General features: G+C 41.8%; 3 protein-coding genes across 4 annotated transcripts; 1 reads left to right on the top strand and 2 right to left on the bottom strand.

The window, feature by feature from the left end:
- Window positions 1-1,525: 1,525 nt before the first annotated feature.
- On the bottom strand, window positions 1,526-4,031 carry ndufab1b (NADH:ubiquinone oxidoreductase subunit AB1b). Its single transcript, XM_068579293.1, has 5 exons — window positions 3,831-4,031; window positions 2,826-2,945; window positions 2,654-2,741; window positions 1,904-2,010; window positions 1,526-1,825 (listed from the first exon to the last, which is right to left on the bottom strand). Exons 1-4 carry the CDS (start codon window positions 3,999-4,001, stop codon window positions 1,919-1,921), a joined length of 471 nt encoding a protein of 156 aa, XP_068435394.1. The 5' UTR covers window positions 4,002-4,031; the 3' UTR covers window positions 1,526-1,825; window positions 1,904-1,918.
- A 422-nt stretch (window positions 4,032-4,453) lies between these two features.
- Window positions 4,454-7,045, top strand: dctn5 (dynactin 5). The gene is made up of 6 exons (XM_068579292.1): window positions 4,454-4,624; window positions 4,762-4,830; window positions 4,952-5,070; window positions 5,239-5,350; window positions 6,058-6,160; window positions 6,251-7,045. Exons 1-6 carry the CDS (start codon window positions 4,577-4,579, stop codon window positions 6,346-6,348), a joined length of 549 nt encoding a protein of 182 aa, XP_068435393.1. The 5' UTR covers window positions 4,454-4,576; the 3' UTR covers window positions 6,349-7,045.
- Window positions 7,046-7,731: 686 nt separating this feature from the next.
- hapstr1a (HUWE1 associated protein modifying stress responses a) lies at window positions 7,732-16,166 on the bottom strand. Of its 2 annotated transcripts, none has more exons than XM_068579290.1 (5): window positions 15,753-16,166; window positions 14,611-14,691; window positions 13,895-13,962; window positions 13,452-13,662; window positions 7,732-11,238 (listed from the first exon to the last, which is right to left on the bottom strand). In XM_068579290.1, the coding sequence occupies exons 1-5, from the start codon at window positions 15,946-15,948 to the stop codon at window positions 10,928-10,930; spliced, it is 867 nt and encodes a 288-aa protein (XP_068435391.1). In that variant the 5' UTR covers window positions 15,949-16,166; the 3' UTR covers window positions 7,732-10,927. The 2 variants fall into 2 exon arrangements, with proteins under 2 accessions (XP_068435391.1, XP_068435392.1); XM_068579291.1 differs by lacking the exon at window positions 15,753-16,166 and adding an exon at window positions 15,277-15,647.
- Between the last annotated feature and the right edge of the window lie 1,929 nt (window positions 16,167-18,095).

The raw sequence follows: 18,095 nt of genomic DNA, 5'->3' as shown, positions 1-18,095 counted from the left end.
GAGACTGTTGAAACTATATATATATATAATATTATATATATAGATATATATGAGAATATAAACGTACAGTGTCTATAATCAACAAGAGGGACGTCTTCCTCTCTTACAAACAAAAACGGGAAGTACCTTTTTATTTTCAAACGTCTTCCTCGGGTCATCAAAAAGGATTTTATCTGAAACTTTCGGGGGAAACTGCACTTTTTTTGAAGGACAATCTTTATTTGTATGGGTATTAAAAATTGACATTTAAAAAAGAAAACGAAGTCGCCTGATATTACAAGGTATAGAAAACCAACTCCAGTGTGCTCTAATAATGAATGTCTCCTCTGATGCTGTCTGTTTGTTTGGTTTCATTTAATCCTTTTTATTCTCCTTTTTTTTTGTTGCTTGGTTTTGTTCTGTATTTTTTTTTCTCCTATTTTTCTGGATTTTAGTGCTCTTAAGAGAATCTGTACTAAGGTGTAGAGTAGTAAGTAGTAGGTCTTCTGTTGGCTGTACTCTGTATACTGATTACTGTTTGTAACCCTCTGGCTCCTGCAGCCGTCATACAAAGCTGTAAAACTTGGGTACAACCCTCAATAAAAGACTAACAACGACTCGGACGCCTCGTTTCTGTCTCTCTTCAGTGTTCGAGGCGTTGGAATTATAATAAAAACAATGGGACGCTTCTGTGTATTGTCCTCAGGGTTACTGATATTTAAAGAGGTTTTTCTTCAAATTGGATATTTCAATTTACAAGAATTCACTCTGATCTAAACTTTGAAACTAAGTGTTTTTTGTTTTTAATCAAAACAATTTAAATTCCAGTCTTAGTTAAAACTTCAGTATTAAGTAAAAGAAAAGATTAATTGATTTTGAACAGTGGTGAAAGAAGTATTGAGAACAATCCTTGAGTATAAATACACCATTACATCCTTGAGTCAAACTAAAATATAATATGGTCAACATCAAAATAAAAGTACTGGTTCGACATGGAAGGAACCAGAGGACTGTTTTACTGAGTTTTATTTAACACTGTAGTTTGGTCTTAGTGTAGAATCTCCTCAGTCATAAAGTTATAATAGCATGTCATTTAAAAAGCTTTTTTTTACCTCTTAAGTTAGCAAACTATTTTTCTGAGCTTATTACATAACTTTAGTCAAATTGTCTGAAAATTAAAGGTTAATCAATGCAGTAACTAAACCTGAGATCGATTCCAGAGGTTCTCAACCTTTCGTCAGTGAAGCTAATGCTGTCTGATTTAATATAGAATATATACAATTCAGTTCAAGTACTTGATTATAATTTTGAATATTTAACCACTTTTAAATCTATTAAACCCCCATTTTGAAAGCCACAGATATATTCTACAGTTATTCTGGGAAAAAGGATAGAAATGTCTTCATTAAATGAACGGTAATATTCCATCAGGTTACAGTATATGTAAAAAGTATTTGTATAGTATGTGGTGAAATACTGTCAAATACTCTTATTCAACATGTTCGTTCTCCTGAATACAGAATGAATATCACAGCCGACACAGAAATATACAGCAGGTGTATTTATTGATCTATTGGTGAGAAATTATACAACTTAACCACATTGTGGAGCCGGAAGAAAAAAAAGAAAAGAAAAAAAAGAAATACATTTCAAACCTGTGTTATAGCCATTTTTGATATTTTGTTTATATTTCCGAGCTCCGAAATAACATGTTCATTTAAATACAGTCAAACACGAGACGCGGCAGCTCGACGTCAACGATGCCGGAACGAACAGAAGAGCTGACGGAGAGGAAGTGGGGGGAAAATGTACTTCCTGTTTGAGGGGGTCACGCTGGGGTCAACCTCTGTGAAAAACAACAGTTGATGAGCGACTGCACAGGAGCAACAGCGTGTCGGACAGAAAAGTGACGAGAGAAACTTGCCTCTGAACTGACACATTATTCATAAACGTCCTTCTTGTCTGCGATGTACTGTACAATCTCCTCAGGACTCATCAACTTCTCTGCCTCTGCGTCGGGGATCTCAAAGCCTGCGGGAGAAAACGCACAAAAGGTCAAACGCAGACTCACGTTTTTCGGTTAAAAAAGGATGTACTTGAACACACCACAGAAGAAAACGCTTCATGTGTTTACGTCTCCTCGTATACTTGTTTTCTGTCCAGTGGAAAGCCATACATCTCTTAATCCGGGGACTTTAAATTCATACAATAAACTTAAGTCTTGAAGTGCTGCAACTAAAGATTGTTTTTATAATTTACTTTTCCTCGAGCGTCAACAAAAATGTTGAGATTGTAAAGAATCAACGTTACGTTTTATGTGCTTGTTGACATCGTTAGACGAGTTGCATCGTCCAAAATCTAAAAGATACTCAGTTTGAAATTATATTACAATCTTCTCACATTCGAGGAGCCGCAACCACGACGCAAGTTTTCACCCTTTTGCTTAAAAAATAAAAATGACAGAAACAATTTATCACCATCAGAATATTTTTCTGTTGATCGACTAATTAATCAACTAATCTTTGCAGCTGTACTCCAACACTTCTTAAACTAAGTAAGAAATAAAGCACTGATTTTTAAGATGACTAAAGGAAAACTGTCCTAACCAGACTCAGTTTTTTGTGAGATTAAGGCCGTCACTGTTCACCAGCAGCCTCACACCATGCCGACTCACCGAACTCGTCCTCCATGGCCATGATGATCTCCACCTGGTCCAAACTGTCCAGCCCCAGGTCTTTCATGAAGTGGGAGGATGTCTGCAGCTGCAACGAGGAAGCGACACGAGCATTAGAAACATGTCTCGCGACCACTGACGGTTCATTTCATAGACGCCGGGGTTCTCTCACCTTCTCGGGGTTGATCTTGTCGTAGAGCTTGAGGACGTACATGACGCGGTCTTTGATGGTTTCTAGGGTGAGGGGGGGCAGGTCACTGTACTGTCGGCACAACACGCCCACTGAGGGGATCTGAGGAGGAGGAGCAGGAGAGGGGGGTCAGGAGCAGGGTCGTCGAAGGTCAAGGATGTGCACAGATGGCGAGAAGGCGGCGACCAGAGAAATAATCACACATGCAACCTATTTGGTTAGTCTGGAAGGTTTGTGTACAAGCAGAGCTGTAAACATCACTCCGACATGACTTCATCAGCCCTGAATGCAACACAACACAACTTAAAAACTCCTACTTACAGCCTTTAAAGCATCTCAACCAAACCCAGCAGAAACTGTAATTTACAGGAAGAGCTGCAGGTAAATAACTCCACTATATCAAGGATTGCTGCCATATTAATGCTCTGGATCCTTAACCACCTTTAATGAAATGTGCTATATCATTGTAACTTGACACCATCTTTACTGTGGGACACACAATAACTAAAGTAACATGGAATAAACAATATAATTAACATGTTACCGGCACACAAAAAAAGTCAACAAAGCTAGCTAACATCACACAACACTAAAAGTTAAATGCTAAGCAGCGTTAGCTTGGCTCGTGCAAGAATCAGCTTTAAGTGTTGAAAGGAGATGTATGGAAGTGTTACTATCCAACTGAAGGTGAAACAAGAACAACAACACACCTGCGTGTCAGTGAACTCACTAACTTTGCAGCTCGCGAGCCAAGCAAGCAAAACATGGCGATTGTGTAATGAACTAAATAAACCGTTGCCAGGGTTCGTGGACTTTCCGTCCGGAAGTCACAGCGACATATCTTCCCTTCGTGGTGAGATAAGCTACTCGCGTGCCGTCGTGAACTTGTGCCGGGCTCGGTTGTAACCCGCCCGGGTTTGAAAGGCGTCGGTAGGTCACAGCAGCGAGCGCTAGGCCGCAGACGGCTCAATGTTACCGGAGACTCACCGGGCGGAGACCGAGCCACCGCGTCCTCCGGCTGTCGGCGGCGAAGGAGACGGGCCGGTGAGGGGCTGCCGACGGGGCCACAGAGGCTCTGGCAACCAGGTTGGCGGAGGAAAGCCTCAGCGAGGGCCGGGCAAGCGTGCGGACGCACTGCTGCAGGACACGAGCCGCCATGACGGGAGGAGGAGAAGTGACTGTTTGCTCCCAGCGTGCAACGCGAAAAAGGAAACGGGGGTCAAGGGCTCCGGAGTGCGCATGCGCCCAACTCAAATACTATTTATTTTTTTAATTTTTGCGTGGTTGTTGTTTTATTATTTACTAAACAGACTATTAAAAATAAGTGTGAATATAAATTTGGGATAAAATGTCAAAGCGAAAATCGCAGAGAAAATAAAAGGATTCAACCCAGGGAAGATCAATCAATAACAGAACCACATTACGGATTAGCTGTTGGTGATTAGGTGGTTATTTTTCACCAAATCACCTCGGGAAGCAGAATAATTAAATACTTTATATAACTCTAATGCGATACAACTCAAATATAAAAAGTATACCAAATGACTTTTTCATGTGTTTGGCCAAACGAAATCCATCGATGATTTGTCTTTCTACTCATATGGTCTGAATCTACATTCATAGAGTCGGCCGAAGAAGAAGAAACTGAGCGAGCTGACAGCAACACAGACAAGAGGGTTATTATTACTGGATTATCGCCACTATTTTAGCATATATTATATTTATTCCCAGCCATGGAGTTATCTGAAATACTATACAACAAAGCAGAGTACATTGAAACGGTAATGTGTTTGGTTTTCATCCGTTGTTAGCTAGCTAGTCGCTTGCTATTTAGGTTAGCTAACCGTTGCTAAACAGGGCGTTGGGCTCTGGATAACTGACATCATTGTTTCTTTCTCTTTCTGTCTTTATGTATTAGGCTTCTGGTAACAAAGTGAGCAGACAGTCGGTGCTCTGTGGGAGTCAAAACATCGTACTCAATGGCAAAGTAAGGGAAATAAAAAACAAAGAGGCATCAAACTGAATTATGCAGTTTAATGTGAGGACAGTAATGTTGTCATCCGTTTACTCTGTCAGCTCACATTGCATGCGTGTGTTCTCTCCTCCAGACTATTGTCATGAATGACTGCATCATCAGAGGAGACCTCGCTAACGTCAGGGTGGGCAGACACTGTGTGGTGAAGAGCAGGAGCGTCATTCGTCCACCATTCAAAAAGTTCAGCAAAGGGTAAAAGCATCCTTCTTCATTAATGGCAGATTGATTTTCCTGTCAGTCAATATGGCCACTAATAGTTTCAGCTAGTGTACAACGGGGTATTGTCTTTTTGTTACAGATTTGTTTTGTGTTTCTAATTTCTTCATATCTCTCTGCTCCATACCTCCATCCCTCCTCCAGGGTGGCGTTCTTCCCGTTGCACATTGGAGACCACGTCTTCATCGAGGAGGACTGCGTGGTCAACGCGGCACAGATCGGTTCCTACGTCCACATTGGCAAGAACTGTGTCATAGTGAGTGGAATGAAAACACACACACACAACCAAGCAGGCAGGAAACATGATGACGGAGAGAGAGAGAGGACACAAACAGAAGCAGTGTCTCCTCTTGCCTCTGGTGAAACAGTCACATGGTGGTCATGTTCAGATGATCTGCTGCAAACTGCAGGCAGGATGTCTTGAGCAGACAAAAACTTGGAATGAAACAAGAAAGGATCACATTTGATTCATTTTGTTTAATGTCACTGCAGTTTTGCTCCAGCAGAATCAGATTACATTTAATTACAATTGCCTTGTTAGACTACACAACTGAAAGAGCGCAATTTATGATGGTTATTTAAACAAATAAGTCTGTTAATTGTGCATAATTATATGCCTTGATTCTGGTTTCTAAAGTTAATTACTAGTTCACTATTTTGCAATAAAAACAAAACTATAGGCCTGAAAGGATCGCCATGTGACTGTTCAGCATTTTATTTATTACATACTCTATTGTAACATTGTTTCTCCTACACAAAATGACACGTAAAAGGACATGCCATAATGTCATAGTAAAGTGGATCAGAAAAGAAGTCATGACATAGTACGTTTTTTTAAAGTTGTGTAGACTGAAACCAGTTCCCTCGTGAGAACAAATCTCCAACTTAACCAAGTTTTCTGAGCACTATCAGGACGCTTTTTGCTCTTTTCTTCAACATCTATTGTATCCTTGTCGTGTGCAGGGTCGTCGCTGTGTGCTGAAGGACTGCTGCAAGATCTTAGACAACACGGTGCTCCCTCCTGAGACCGTGGTGCCGCCTTTCACCGTCTTCTCCGGATGCCCAGGTCCGCTGCACCATGCAAACCTACACCTGACCCCTCCCCATTTCTGTTCACCTGCCACGTCCTTCACCTGTGTCCGTCTCCTTCTCTCAGGTCTATTTTCAGGAGAGCTCCCGGAGTGCACGCAGGACCTCATGATTGACGTAACCAAGAGTTATTACCAGAAGTTCCTGCCGCTCAGCCAGATCTGAGTCTTGCCACTAAACCCGTCAGCAGGATCCACACCCTCTCCAGACAGCTCCAGGTCGGTGTCTCTCACCAGAAAAGGACTCTGAGAGCTCTCCTATCCTTCACCTCACAAAGGCCCCGACTTTCTTTGACCCAAGGACACACACTTTGTCCTTTTAAGAACATTCATATGATTTTACAGTAAGTTTATAGCTGCAGGAGGCGATCGTGCATGTTTGCAGCTCCAAATTTGCAAAGCGAGTCTCAGAAGCTCGAGGACCTTCTGAGCAGCTGCCAGCAGCCGTTGGTGAAGATGAGAAGCTCTGGGAGGGAGGAAGAAGTGTGCAGGTGTATGAACAAAGCTTGTAACATTCTGTATGACACCCGTGGACCAAAACAAAAGAAGTTGTGATTGAGGATGTTGGCTGTACATGTGCGTCCCTCATGTCCACATTTAATTTTGGGAAACGCAGCAGGAAACTTAAATTAAAATCAGCAATTTTATTTCTAAGGTTGAAGATCTTGTTTGCTTTCACCTTCCTTGGATCACGGAATTTGTTGTAAAACTTATTTAATACTGTGTGTATTTTTCTTTTGTAATGTTTCAAAGGATCGACTGCCCCCTGCGTTTAGCCGAAGCCAACATCGAAAACACTTCAGCAATTAAATAAATATAAAAGCTTGAAAAAAAAACAACTTATGTGGACTCGGCTCTGTTTTTAGTATAAAACTGTAAAGTACACATAATGTGAAAATAATTCATTTACAGCATTAGCTTTACAAATGTTTCACAAGGAAAAAAATTAAGTGTTAGACTTCAACACAGCAAAAACATGACTAGTGTCCAGCTACAAGCTAACTGTTAGCCAGCACCTGTGCAGTGTTGGCTAACGTGTTGAATTCATTTATCTCCCCTTAAACAGGTTTGAATCTTTGTTCACATGTCGACTGACAAGACTGTTCATCACAATGTGAGAGACTTTACTCATGTGGCGTAAGATGTTCATCCAACTTGCTCCTCTAGCGCCCCCCAGTGGCCTGAAGCAGGGCTCAGACCAACAGAACTTCTGTGAACCTGAACAGTTCAGAAACTAAGTCGCCCAAACTCAGAACCCTCCTCCGTCAGTCCCACAAGAGTTTAACAGCTCAGTTGTTTAGCTTCACTCTCCTGGAAATGTTAACTACATTCATCCGTGCAACGTCAATGAGATGCATGAATGATATTATAAACCTATACGGACCTGAGCTTTCTCTCAACTGATGATTTAAGGAAATGTGACTCATCCCACAAAGAGCTGCATGTTAACAGATTACAATGTCTGTTTAATAGAGAACCAAAAATAATTTCATTAAGCAATTATGAAACAAACGCCCATTTTTTTTGTTGTTAAATAAAACAGTCTGTCCAATTTCAACTCAATGGTTTTATTTCTTTTACAATGTGAACCACATATATCATACCAACAATTAAATGTTAAGTATATAGATTAGCCATTTATTATTATTTTTTTAAACAAATAAGTATCAAGAAACTGTTGATAATAGTGTTGGCTCCAGAGACACGTGGCATGAGTCAGCCTTTTTGAAACAATGTGGATGAAGGCCGGTGACTGGCTCCGGGGAAGAAAAGAAAAACACTAAGTGCCCCCTCCATTATAAACCAGGCTAATCAATGGGGTCAACGCTGCAGGTTGAACAGTGGGATTAGACAGACGGCACAATCCTGCTCACAGACAACTCTTTCGCCGGGCCTTTGGGGAAGAAAAAAATAAAATAAAAAATATCCTTTGTCTGAATTTGAGTGCATTTTTTTCCTGTCGGCAGACGCGTCACATCTTCCCTTTAACTGACCGGTTGTCATGCAACAGAAACACTGGGAGGTTAAACCTACTAATTTGTAACAACACGCGTCATTTGGTTTCAGTCGAGAATGCTACCGATGCAGAGAGTGTTAGACACACAACAGTGAGTAAAGTGCCGGGACGAAATGATGAAGAGCGCGTTGGACGAGCGGGGGTCGGGTCCTCGGGGACCCGCGGCGTGGTTCTATATATTCCTCCATGAGCGCGACGGGACTTTTTAGGCCGCCGTTCCTATTCAAGAAACATGGATCCTTCCTATGTTTACATTATTCACCCCTTTGCTGGATGAAGCAACCCAGAACTTACAAGACGACATAGTTTGCTTTTTTTTTTTTTAATTAACGCCTTTAAACCAACACTCCTTTGCAGTAATCAGAACCTCACTGGAAGCAAAATCAAAAGCTCACTTTTCCCAATATAAAAATGCTTACATTTTACATCCGCCTAACTCAGTGGTTTCACTTGTACACGAGAACAAACTCTTAAATGCACAACTCTTCGTTTCGACGAATCTCAGTTGGACCCCATCGTGTGTGTGTGTGTGAGGATATAAAAGCCAACCGCCAACGCAAAAATGAAATCTGTGACCAAAATGTAACAGAAGTTAAAAACTGGCATGCTTTTTTTACAACTAAAGAGAACCCTCTTTCCAGGTCATAAAAAGTGAAGGGATGTGAAAAACAAGGAGGAGGAGGAGGAATCCATTGAGGTGTCAGAAGTCAGCTTCAGCGAGAGTTCCAGGTAGTCGGAGGTTTGACTTCTATCACTACTACAGCCGGGCTTCTTTGAAATAGTTATAATTGCTTTGATAACTAGACAACTTAAGATTCCATATTTAAATATTTTACACTTTGTTAGCTTTCTATGCTGAATGAAAAGCATATTCCAACTATTTGAGTTTCACAACGCTCACCAACGCTCTGAGATTCAACTCTGATAATCTTTCGCGAAGACTTAGCAGCTCCAGTTTCTACGCCTTTACAAACTGCTAAATGTACCCGAAGATCTGACTCGTGCGATATCGGTGTCTCCTCCTCCTCCGTTACACAAGGATGGAAGGCAACGACCATTTCAAGAATGAAACGAGCCCCAAGTTGCATCGTCCTGTACCGAGTAAAATCACACATCCACGTCGTATTAATGCACACAACCCTTGCACAAAAAGCGGCGTCCTAACACCCGATCAGACACTGGCTCCCAAAATGGCCGCCACGCTGTTGAGAAACGCTACTTTTGTAAAACATTTCCGTGACTTATGCTTCATTTACAGCACCGAATATCTTCAGATACATTTTTATCCTTTTGTCAGACGGGAAAGGACTCGGATTCTTTGAACACAAGTGGAACGCACATGCAGGTAAAAACCTACTCATGAAGAGGTGTGGGGTCCATTTCCTGTCACACCAAGTGCTTACTTTCTCCAAGCGGCGACCTTTAAGTAATGTGTGGGCAGGACGAGGCTACGACGTGGGAGACAATGGAAGAGCCGATTTGTTTGCATGAGTTAGGAGGTGAAAGCTAAGTGCAAAAATCCTTATTGCAACTCATCAGAATTATCACAAGATCACATAAAACAGCAGCTGTTTTCGTAATAAGACTAAAGGTAAAAAGAGGGAGAGGTCTGTCTGACGAGCTGTATACACAAAGAAAATTCATTTCCTTTTCCATTATCCTCAAGAACAAAAAAGTGTAGAAAGAACGCAAAATTGACTTGGCTTTAACTGCTGCGAACAGTGGCAACAAACCAAGAATTGTAACACTGGTGGTTGAAGAACTAAAAAACAACAAAAAAAAGGTGGGGGGGGCGACCGGCTGAACTAAATTAAGCCACAGTTGAAGCAGAGCCGTTAGCAGAGAATAAAGTTACATGCCATCAAGCTCGCAGCCAGAGAAATGTGACTGGCTACAAGCGGCAGATGAAGCAGGTCGATGCCACAGATGTGCTTCCTGTTGGGGGAAATTAGCTCCGCCCCTGACAGGCGACGCCAGACGAGAGCTGCAATGATGAAGAAACTAAAAAAAAAAAAAAAAAAAAATTACAAATAAGAGCAAATGGGTTGTTTGACGCAGAGGCGAGTCTCTGGCGAAGAGTTGGGTCCGACATTTGGCGTGCAACTCTGTTCACTGAGTGAGACGATTTGATCATGGCCCTCACTTCCTTTTTAAGGTGGTGGGTGAGGATGGGTGAGGTTTCAGGGAGAGGAAGGGCACACGTGTGTGTGTGTATTGAAGGATCAAAGCGGTTTGTCGCGCAGCACAGTGCATGTTCGACCCCCCCTTTGAGGACTGTCGGCGTCCCAGAGTGAGTTGGTGACTTCCTTCGTTGTCTCCCATCCAGGGCGGCGATGTCTGAGGAGCGTGTGATGTCGTCCAGAGCTCCGAGTCTCACACAAACACACACACAGTCACACACACACACTCTCACACATACGCACATTAGGTGTTTTGATTGCAGATAAGTGATTTGTAGTAATAGTGTGGGGGGAGGAAAGGAGACAAGGAATAGACTTCGTTCAACATTTGAAGACACCGGACTGAGATCTTCGGTCCCGGTTTTTCATTTTCAGGCCGGGTTCTTTTGCACAGCGAGGCATCCGAATGTCTGCGTGTCCGTCCGTCCATCCGTTCCACATAAGCCCATCCGTCCCCCGCTCTTCCAGCCTTGGCTTCGAAGGTGTTTCTCCCATCCCATCCCCGCCCCCCCCACCCTTCCTCACGCACACATAGGCAAGGCAGCAGATCAGATCATCCTGTTGCGTTTGTGTGTAGGGGAGTCCGTGATGACGTCGCTACACTGGGTGGAGTTTCGTTTCCTGGTCGCTCCCCCTCCGGCAGAGGCGGAGACTGTAGAGTCCAGATGCAGCGCCATCTCTTCCGAGATGAAAGTGTTCAGGTCGACGTCTTGGAGCCCATTGCGCCTGCTGCGGCACACCGGCCCCAAGCCGGAGGAACCGCCGACGCCGGCCCCGTTGCTGCTGCTTCCGCTCACGTGTGTGGGAGACCCCGGAGCGCCAGAGCGCACACTGATACTCGCCATAGCACCACTCAAACCTGTGGAAGGACGGTGGGGGCGGGACAGAGAAGAGAGAGTAGAAACAGACAGAGGGGCATCAGTTGGGGGACTATGAAAGATAAGAAGACAACTGCACGGAAATCTTGATCACGAGTTAAAAATGACATGAACAACTGTAAGACTGGTAGCAGCTGCAGCCATGCGTCGTCCTAAATAACACTATTTGGAGGGTTTTAGGGTGATCCTAAAGTGTGCAATTTAATTTATTGAATGGACAGTTACGTGGCGGGATTATTTGGAAGAGATAATGACAAATTGGAAAGCAAGTTAAACAGTTAAACGATTTATTTTGATGTTGTTGCATTGCATGTTTGAGAGAAAACTTTTATGCACCGAATGCCAGACTACAGTAACTCATAAATTTATAATTTGCTATATTTAAACAAAACCACCTACAACCCTAACTAATGTATTGTAACCAGTTAGATTATTAAATTCAGACATAACAGCTTCACTCCCTGAAGAGCTGTGTTTAAGTTCCTCAACGTCATACTTCCTTTAAACGTGTACTAAAGATGCACATCCGAGGGATTTAGAAGCAGGTCTACACAACGCAGACAGAGATAACTAGTTATATATGTCATATAACTGCTCTACCACTGCCAACATGACAAGCTAAATGTTACCTAAAACTATTAAAAAAGGGGATGATAGAGCAACAATGTTATCAATAGCACCTTTAATCTTAGATCTAATTAAAAAGATGTACGCCACTTCCTTTTTTCTCTCAGAGACATAACCAGCTAGGGGGCTATTGAAAAGAGAAACAAGGTTCAACGTTCGTCTTGTGGGAACGGAGAGAGCAAATACACAGCTCTTTGACATGACTTCATCATTTGTCAAAAGCCACTCAGTCAGGCTGTTATTTCAGTGTCTGTTTCCATTTTGGATTTCAGAAGATACCAGGAGTCGAGTTCAAGCCTCTTCACAATTACATCGACTCAGCAACAGAACTGTGGTAAGATTTCTGTTGGCAACTGTACCTGTAACCTTGTAATGGTACAAGAGAGGTGACAGGTGTAACTTCAAAACCCAACCAATCAAGAAACCATTTCCAACTGTAACAATAAAAATGCTGTCAAAAGGGTAAAGTACATTTTGTTCTGGATTCATGATGTAGCTTCCTCATTTTTAATTATTGCTAAAAGCCTTTAACACAGCATGTTTGGGTACATGAATACAAAATCAGTGAATTTGATAGTCTAAAAGAGTCACAGGTGCAGGTAACAGAACTGGAATCCGGATCCGTCCATGTAAATCAAAATGACTTTGTCTGTCCCCAAAACACACACACACACACACACACACACACACACACACACACACACACACACACACACACACACACACACACACACACACACACACACACACACACACACACACACACACACACACACACACACAGAGAGAGATAACTGAGAAAGGAGACGCGCTGAAACCTCCTGACACAGACCGAACTTGTGTTTCTGTAACCTAAACCACCAAATGCCTAACATCATCCACCGTAACCTCAGCTACCCCTTCAAATGTGGGGACCTTCAGAATATACATTTGTACCGACAGCTCCCTACAAACACCGACAAAATTCAGCTGCATATTTATAAACAAGGCTCACTGACAAACTACTCTACTTTTGAATAAGTCAAACGTACATAAACACACATACACACGAACGAACGGGAGGTCCTCTTTCACCGCCGGCCAAAAGCAAAACATGCCCTTATCTCTGAGCCACATGTGGTGGAGGACGATGACTGAAGGACAAGCAAGAGCCCTCAAACACACCTCAAACTAACTTCCTGTACTTGGTATCAGACTTAAACACAATATCTTGTTCTACTCCAGGTGACAACCTGTATATTAGTGAACGAGCCAGTTGATCATTTAAAAAAAGGTCTCCATATGAAATACCTCAGCTCCCAACCAGTCTATAGTACATTGCCAAACCATAAATCGGTGGAATCAGTAGGCCAAACCCATACTTTGAAGAATCTTAAGAGTGAGCAAGCCCACACACACCACAACAAATATACAACATTATTGGTCCTCTATTCTAGTCTTAAAGATAACAGGACAACAGATTTTATCCAACCATGGAGGATTCTCCTGGGTTGTGACTCACATCTCTGATTAGGTGGCTAGAATGACCACTAGTGTGAGGTGTGAGCCAGGCTTGCACTTTACTCACCATGCAGTGCTATAGCCTCCCTGAAGGGCTGGAGGTCCGTTTCCACAGATGAGCCGGTCTCAGCTGGTGAATTCGCCCGGCTGGGAGCCACCATGGCCAGCCGGGGATTGGCCCTGCTACTCCTGTGTGGTGGTGCTTTGCCGCACAAAAAGCTGATAAGATCCTCCCTACGGATGGTTCTCCGGCGCTTTTTCACCCAGGCCAACATGTCCTGCAATCCAGAAAAAGTGTGATCCATCCGTCAGCTAAACACAATTTAATGTCATCAACAAAACCCAATGTGCACCTCCTCTTTCAACATCTGTTGTGTAGACCTAATGTAGACTGCAAGTCTGTTTCATAAATGTCAAACAAATATCACAGGGGGGTGTAACATCCCAATGTGTCCAGATACAAGGGAATGGAGGTGCCTCACAAAAAGGTAACGAAGGAACAAGCCCAACCTTATTACGGCGTTGGTGACCTGTCTGGATGCCCCGATCGAAGCTTCTCTGGTGGGACTCCGCACTCTCTGTGAAGGCGAAAGACATCACAAAAAAATAATAATTATTAGCATAAAGTCTAAAACCAAGCAAATATGCATGCTACTAACAGGGACAATGTTTTAGTCCAAGAACAGTAATCATTAGAAAGTCTTAGTTTAATGAGTTATAATGTATACATCTTTAGTTCTGCATGTTTTGTTAAAACAAAGACTATGGTGAAAGACTGGCAGTTTTGAAATCGACAATTACTTCTATAGGGCGCAAACTACTCACCAGTCACTAGATAGACAATAGGAAGTACAGAGGTAGAGGTAGTACAAACTCATTCTTATTACAAACAACCACTGTTTCGCTGGTGAATTCCTGACATTGTTATAGACATTTCTAGTTTATTGTTAACACTCCAGTTAACGTGACTTTCGCTGGCATACAAAACCCTACATGCCCTGTGACAGACAGATCAATATGCAGCTGAAAACAATGACTGAGTCTGTTCACCATTTGATGGATGAGTTGGATGGGCCCACCAACAACATCTACATGTACAATGACAGTCAGCAACAGTCCATATTGATGAAATGAGGCACAACAACAACCGTGCGTATAGTAGCTTATGATCAATACATCCTGCTCAAAGGCACTAGGATGGAGATAATAGGGACATGGTTAGATACCTTTGTAGAGGTTGGTTACTGCTGTTGCAGAGTTCTGAAATGGCACCCACAATGACAGACCCTGTTGATGGCATACTCTGTCTGTGGGAGGAAAACAAGTGGGGGATGTTTGGTTTATAATCCTTACATGTGGTTGGAATTGAAAAGCAAGCACTCATGATTAACGTGACCAAAAAGGACAACAATCAACATCGGAGAGGCCCAACAGCGTGGCAATTACATGGTTGAGGTGAAGATAATTTTCATTCGCCATTTTGTCTTTGCGTCTACAATTGCAGGGACAGGGTTTGGCATAAAAATAACTGTCAGCCAGCGCTAGATGGCCAGCTTGGCAGCAGCTTGTTTAGCAAGAAAGCACCGACACACCAACTTATCTGCCCTCTCAGCAGTAAAGTTGGAAAGCCATGTCAAACACGAATAAGGCTAACAAGTCGAGCTCCGTCGGCGTGGACACAATTGTATAAAGTCTAAGAGCACTGCCGTCGTATCTTATTGAACACAAACCATTAAATCCACCAGCGAACCAATACTATCCTCGCCATTTTGTGATTATAACGCTGGCGACGCTTTGCTCAACAAACTGCTCCCTCGGCGGCGAACAGGGCGTTTAAAGTACGAGAGCACGGCTCTGTGCCATTAACTGTAAGTCTCATCTCGACAACTAACCGCGTCCGGTGTGACATATGGTAACACCGAGGATACAAGAGACTGTCATCTGGGAATGTCGCGTAGCTACGATTGTTGTGACCGTCGCCATTTTGTAACTAGCCTGGCTAACGTTACGTTAGCTGTCTTAACTTGGTGTCAACACCCATCTCATTAACAAGAGGTGTCCGTGTTAACTTAAGCTACTTTGAATATATCGGTGAAACTGCATGTGGCTGTGAAACAATCAAACCAAGTGTATAAAACCGGATTATAGTTATTAACTATTTTTTTCTCCCCCACCAGCTAGCTAAATTTAGCGTCAGCTGTAACCGTTACCCCAGCTAGTTAGCGTCCAACCGTTAGTGACGTTAACGTTAGTTTACAGTAACGGGGTTTCTAACCAGCAAGCCAACGGGATAACGTTACTGGCGACGTAAGTGACGTTATAGTTGAGACGAACAAGCACAAGATATACAGAAAGCGCTGTCTTGAACCTTTGTATAATTGTGCCACGGCAGTGGCCGAGTTCTGGAAGAGGTGCCACAGTTTATCCTGATCGTTGTCGGCCTCCTCTTCGCTCGGCTCCCTTTGCTCCGCTTCGGCCAAACACTGCCGCTCCCATTTTGAGAACCAGTGCTCGGGTCCGTGTTCCTGTATCTCCGAGTCTCCGTCTTCCTTCTTCTCCTCCATTTAATGCACCGAAACTCACGGAAATGCGCTTTTAATGTGTTGTTATATGACTATCTGTACACTGTATAAATAATTATGTGAGTAAATCCATGAATGATGTTTTCTTTTTAATATTTCGCACTACAGTATAGCGTTGGACCCCGTTCCTACCACCATCTGTGAAGATAAGCTTAGCTAACTATTTTTCCTAGTCGCCGACGTCGACATATATACAACGCAGACTACCCTGTTGAGCGCTACAGCCCGCCTGCAAAACCTAAAGTCAAATATTATTGGCCAAGTGAGCGCTGTAGGCTGGGCTTGAAACCTTTAACCTGAATTTCATTGGCTCTCATATACGTACGTCACAGCATTGACACAAAAGAACCACAGTGAAAATTCCTCATTACTCAAGCTTGCGAGAGAGTTCAAGTAGCTTTTGTCGTAAAAACTGTTGTTATAAAATATAATATACATTTTTACGTTTGTCGTTATTATTATACTCTCATGTGAGCTGACTCATTGACTTAATTAATTATAAAAAAAAATCTCTTCTGACAACAGAAAAAAGCCTCTAATATTAGGGAACACATATAAACACTCTCCGAGTCCATATCTAACCCTCGTGATAATTCACCCATGATATCAAAGTTTTTGAAATCCCAAAACTCTAATAAAATAATTTAATAAAGAACACTAAACGGGATATACAATTAGATGAAATACCCATGAGTGCGTGAGTCATTTTTAAAATATCCAACTGCGACGGTACTCAAGGCCGAGTCCTGGCGTAGTTTTGTATTTCTCCACTGAATGGTGCTATTTACTCAAGATCTGAAGCATGTCTGTTACAGCCACGGTCTGGTCTCAGCACTGCAGATACAGAGAGCGTGAACACTGCCCTGGTAAAGGGAAAAATCCTGATTGGACGCAGGTTGTGCTGGACAGTGGCAATACCCAATTATATAAGAGTTGGTTTAATTTGGTTTGAATTCATTTCAGCTTTGATTCCAATATAGCATTATTAATGTGTATGATAGCTTCTATTGCTGCAATTTAGTTGTTTGCTTGTTTATCTGGGCTAATAAATAACATTTCACATTTCGACACAGTAATTGCTTCTATTTGTTAAGTACTTACTTAACTAATATTGGCACATGGGTCTATTATGAGAACTGTCGCAGAGTATTTTGGTGGATTTATAATTTGTGAATTATCGATGTGCTTGACTTAAATTAGTACCTAAAGTCCAATTGGTATCATTTAAATCAGTTTTTAATATGCGAACAGTACAATAATACAGATTAACAGCAATATTTCAAATCAAACAAATACTTAGGTATAACACAACACATGACGGAGGTCAAAATGAATAAATAGACTTACACACATTAAATTGGGAGCAGTCTCATTGTTTTAATTACCTTTTTGTTTTTGGAGTTATTTTTTATTTTGTAAATATTCTCTTGATTGTCTCCTTTCTTTCTTGATGAAGATATTAGAGTGAGGTTTTACTTTAGCAAAGTTAAACCTATGAATGTAAACGTTTGCAACAATTTTAATGACATTGATTAGAAAATACACTTTTTTGGTGTTTGGAGATAGTTCTACAAATATTTTGCCCATAGTTAACGGGTATGTATACATTTCCAGAACAGTTGGACAATTAAGTATGGAAATTACACAAGGCACAGCTTAAATCATATGTAATTTGTTTAAAAAGGTCCTAGCCGAATGATTTCAAATGACAATTCTTTAAAACTTATTTGCCAAAAAAAGACAAACTAGTTTCCAACATTAAATGCTCAATAATGCTCAAATTTAATGCAATCATATACATTAGCTCAATTTGTAAATACATTATAAAAATATGCATAAGTAAATCAAACAAATTAGGGTGAACAACATTTAATAGATGCCACAAAGCAGCAATGCGCTACCACCATCAGGTACAGGTTCTTTATAGTGGAAAATAGACTATAGAAATGCTGCAGCACCATGTAAAAATATTGCATTCAAGTAAAAATGACTGCATTTGTGTTATATGAACATTTTTTATTTTAGGTATTTTGTGTTTTATTTCTAGTCACACATAAAACTTAGAATATTTCATGTTTTACATTTAAATTTGCCATCATAACTGAAGCTGTTCAACGTTGCTCCGTAAA

The sequence above is a fragment of the Clinocottus analis genome, unplaced genomic scaffold (genome assembly GCF_023055335.1).
Source record: "Clinocottus analis isolate CAN_PGR_092001 unplaced genomic scaffold, fCliAna1.0.p SCAF_16, whole genome shotgun sequence".
NCBI classification, from domain to species: domain Eukaryota; kingdom Metazoa; phylum Chordata; class Actinopteri; order Perciformes; family Cottidae; genus Clinocottus; species Clinocottus analis.
The sequence above is the reverse complement of the archived record's forward strand: the minus strand, read 5'-3'. Positions and strand labels throughout refer to the sequence as shown.

Coding starts and splice junctions, on each gene's coding strand:
- ndufab1b (XM_068579293.1), bottom strand. CDS start 4,001: ATGGCGGCTCGTGTCCTGCAGCAGTGCGTCCGCACGCTTGCCCGGCCC. Junction 2,742..2,825: donor ACAAGATCAACCCCGAGAAG/GTGAGAGAACCC, acceptor TCCTCGTTGCAG/CTGCAGACATCCTCCCACTT. Junction 2,011..2,653: donor GGCCATGGAGGACGAGTTCG/GTGAGTCGGCAT, acceptor TTTCTCCCGCAG/GCTTTGAGATCCCCGACGCA.
- dctn5 (XM_068579292.1), top strand. CDS start 4,577: ATGGAGTTATCTGAAATACTATACAACAAAGCAGAGTACATTGAAACG. Junction 5,071..5,238: donor TTCAAAAAGTTCAGCAAAGG/GTAAAAGCATCC, acceptor TCCCTCCTCCAG/GGTGGCGTTCTTCCCGTTGC. Junction 6,161..6,250: donor CGTCTTCTCCGGATGCCCAG/GTCCGCTGCACC, acceptor TCCTTCTCTCAG/GTCTATTTTCAGGAGAGCTC.
- hapstr1a (XM_068579290.1), bottom strand. CDS start 15,948: ATGGAGGAGAAGAAGGAAGACGGAGACTCGGAGATACAGGAACACGGA. Junction 14,692..15,752: donor CGTGGCACAATTATACAAAG/GTTCAAGACAGC, acceptor TTCCTCCCACAG/ACAGAGTATGCCATCAACAG. Junction 13,663..13,894: donor GTCACCAACGCCGTAATAAG/GTTGGGCTTGTT, acceptor TCTGGATTGCAG/GACATGTTGGCCTGGGTGAA.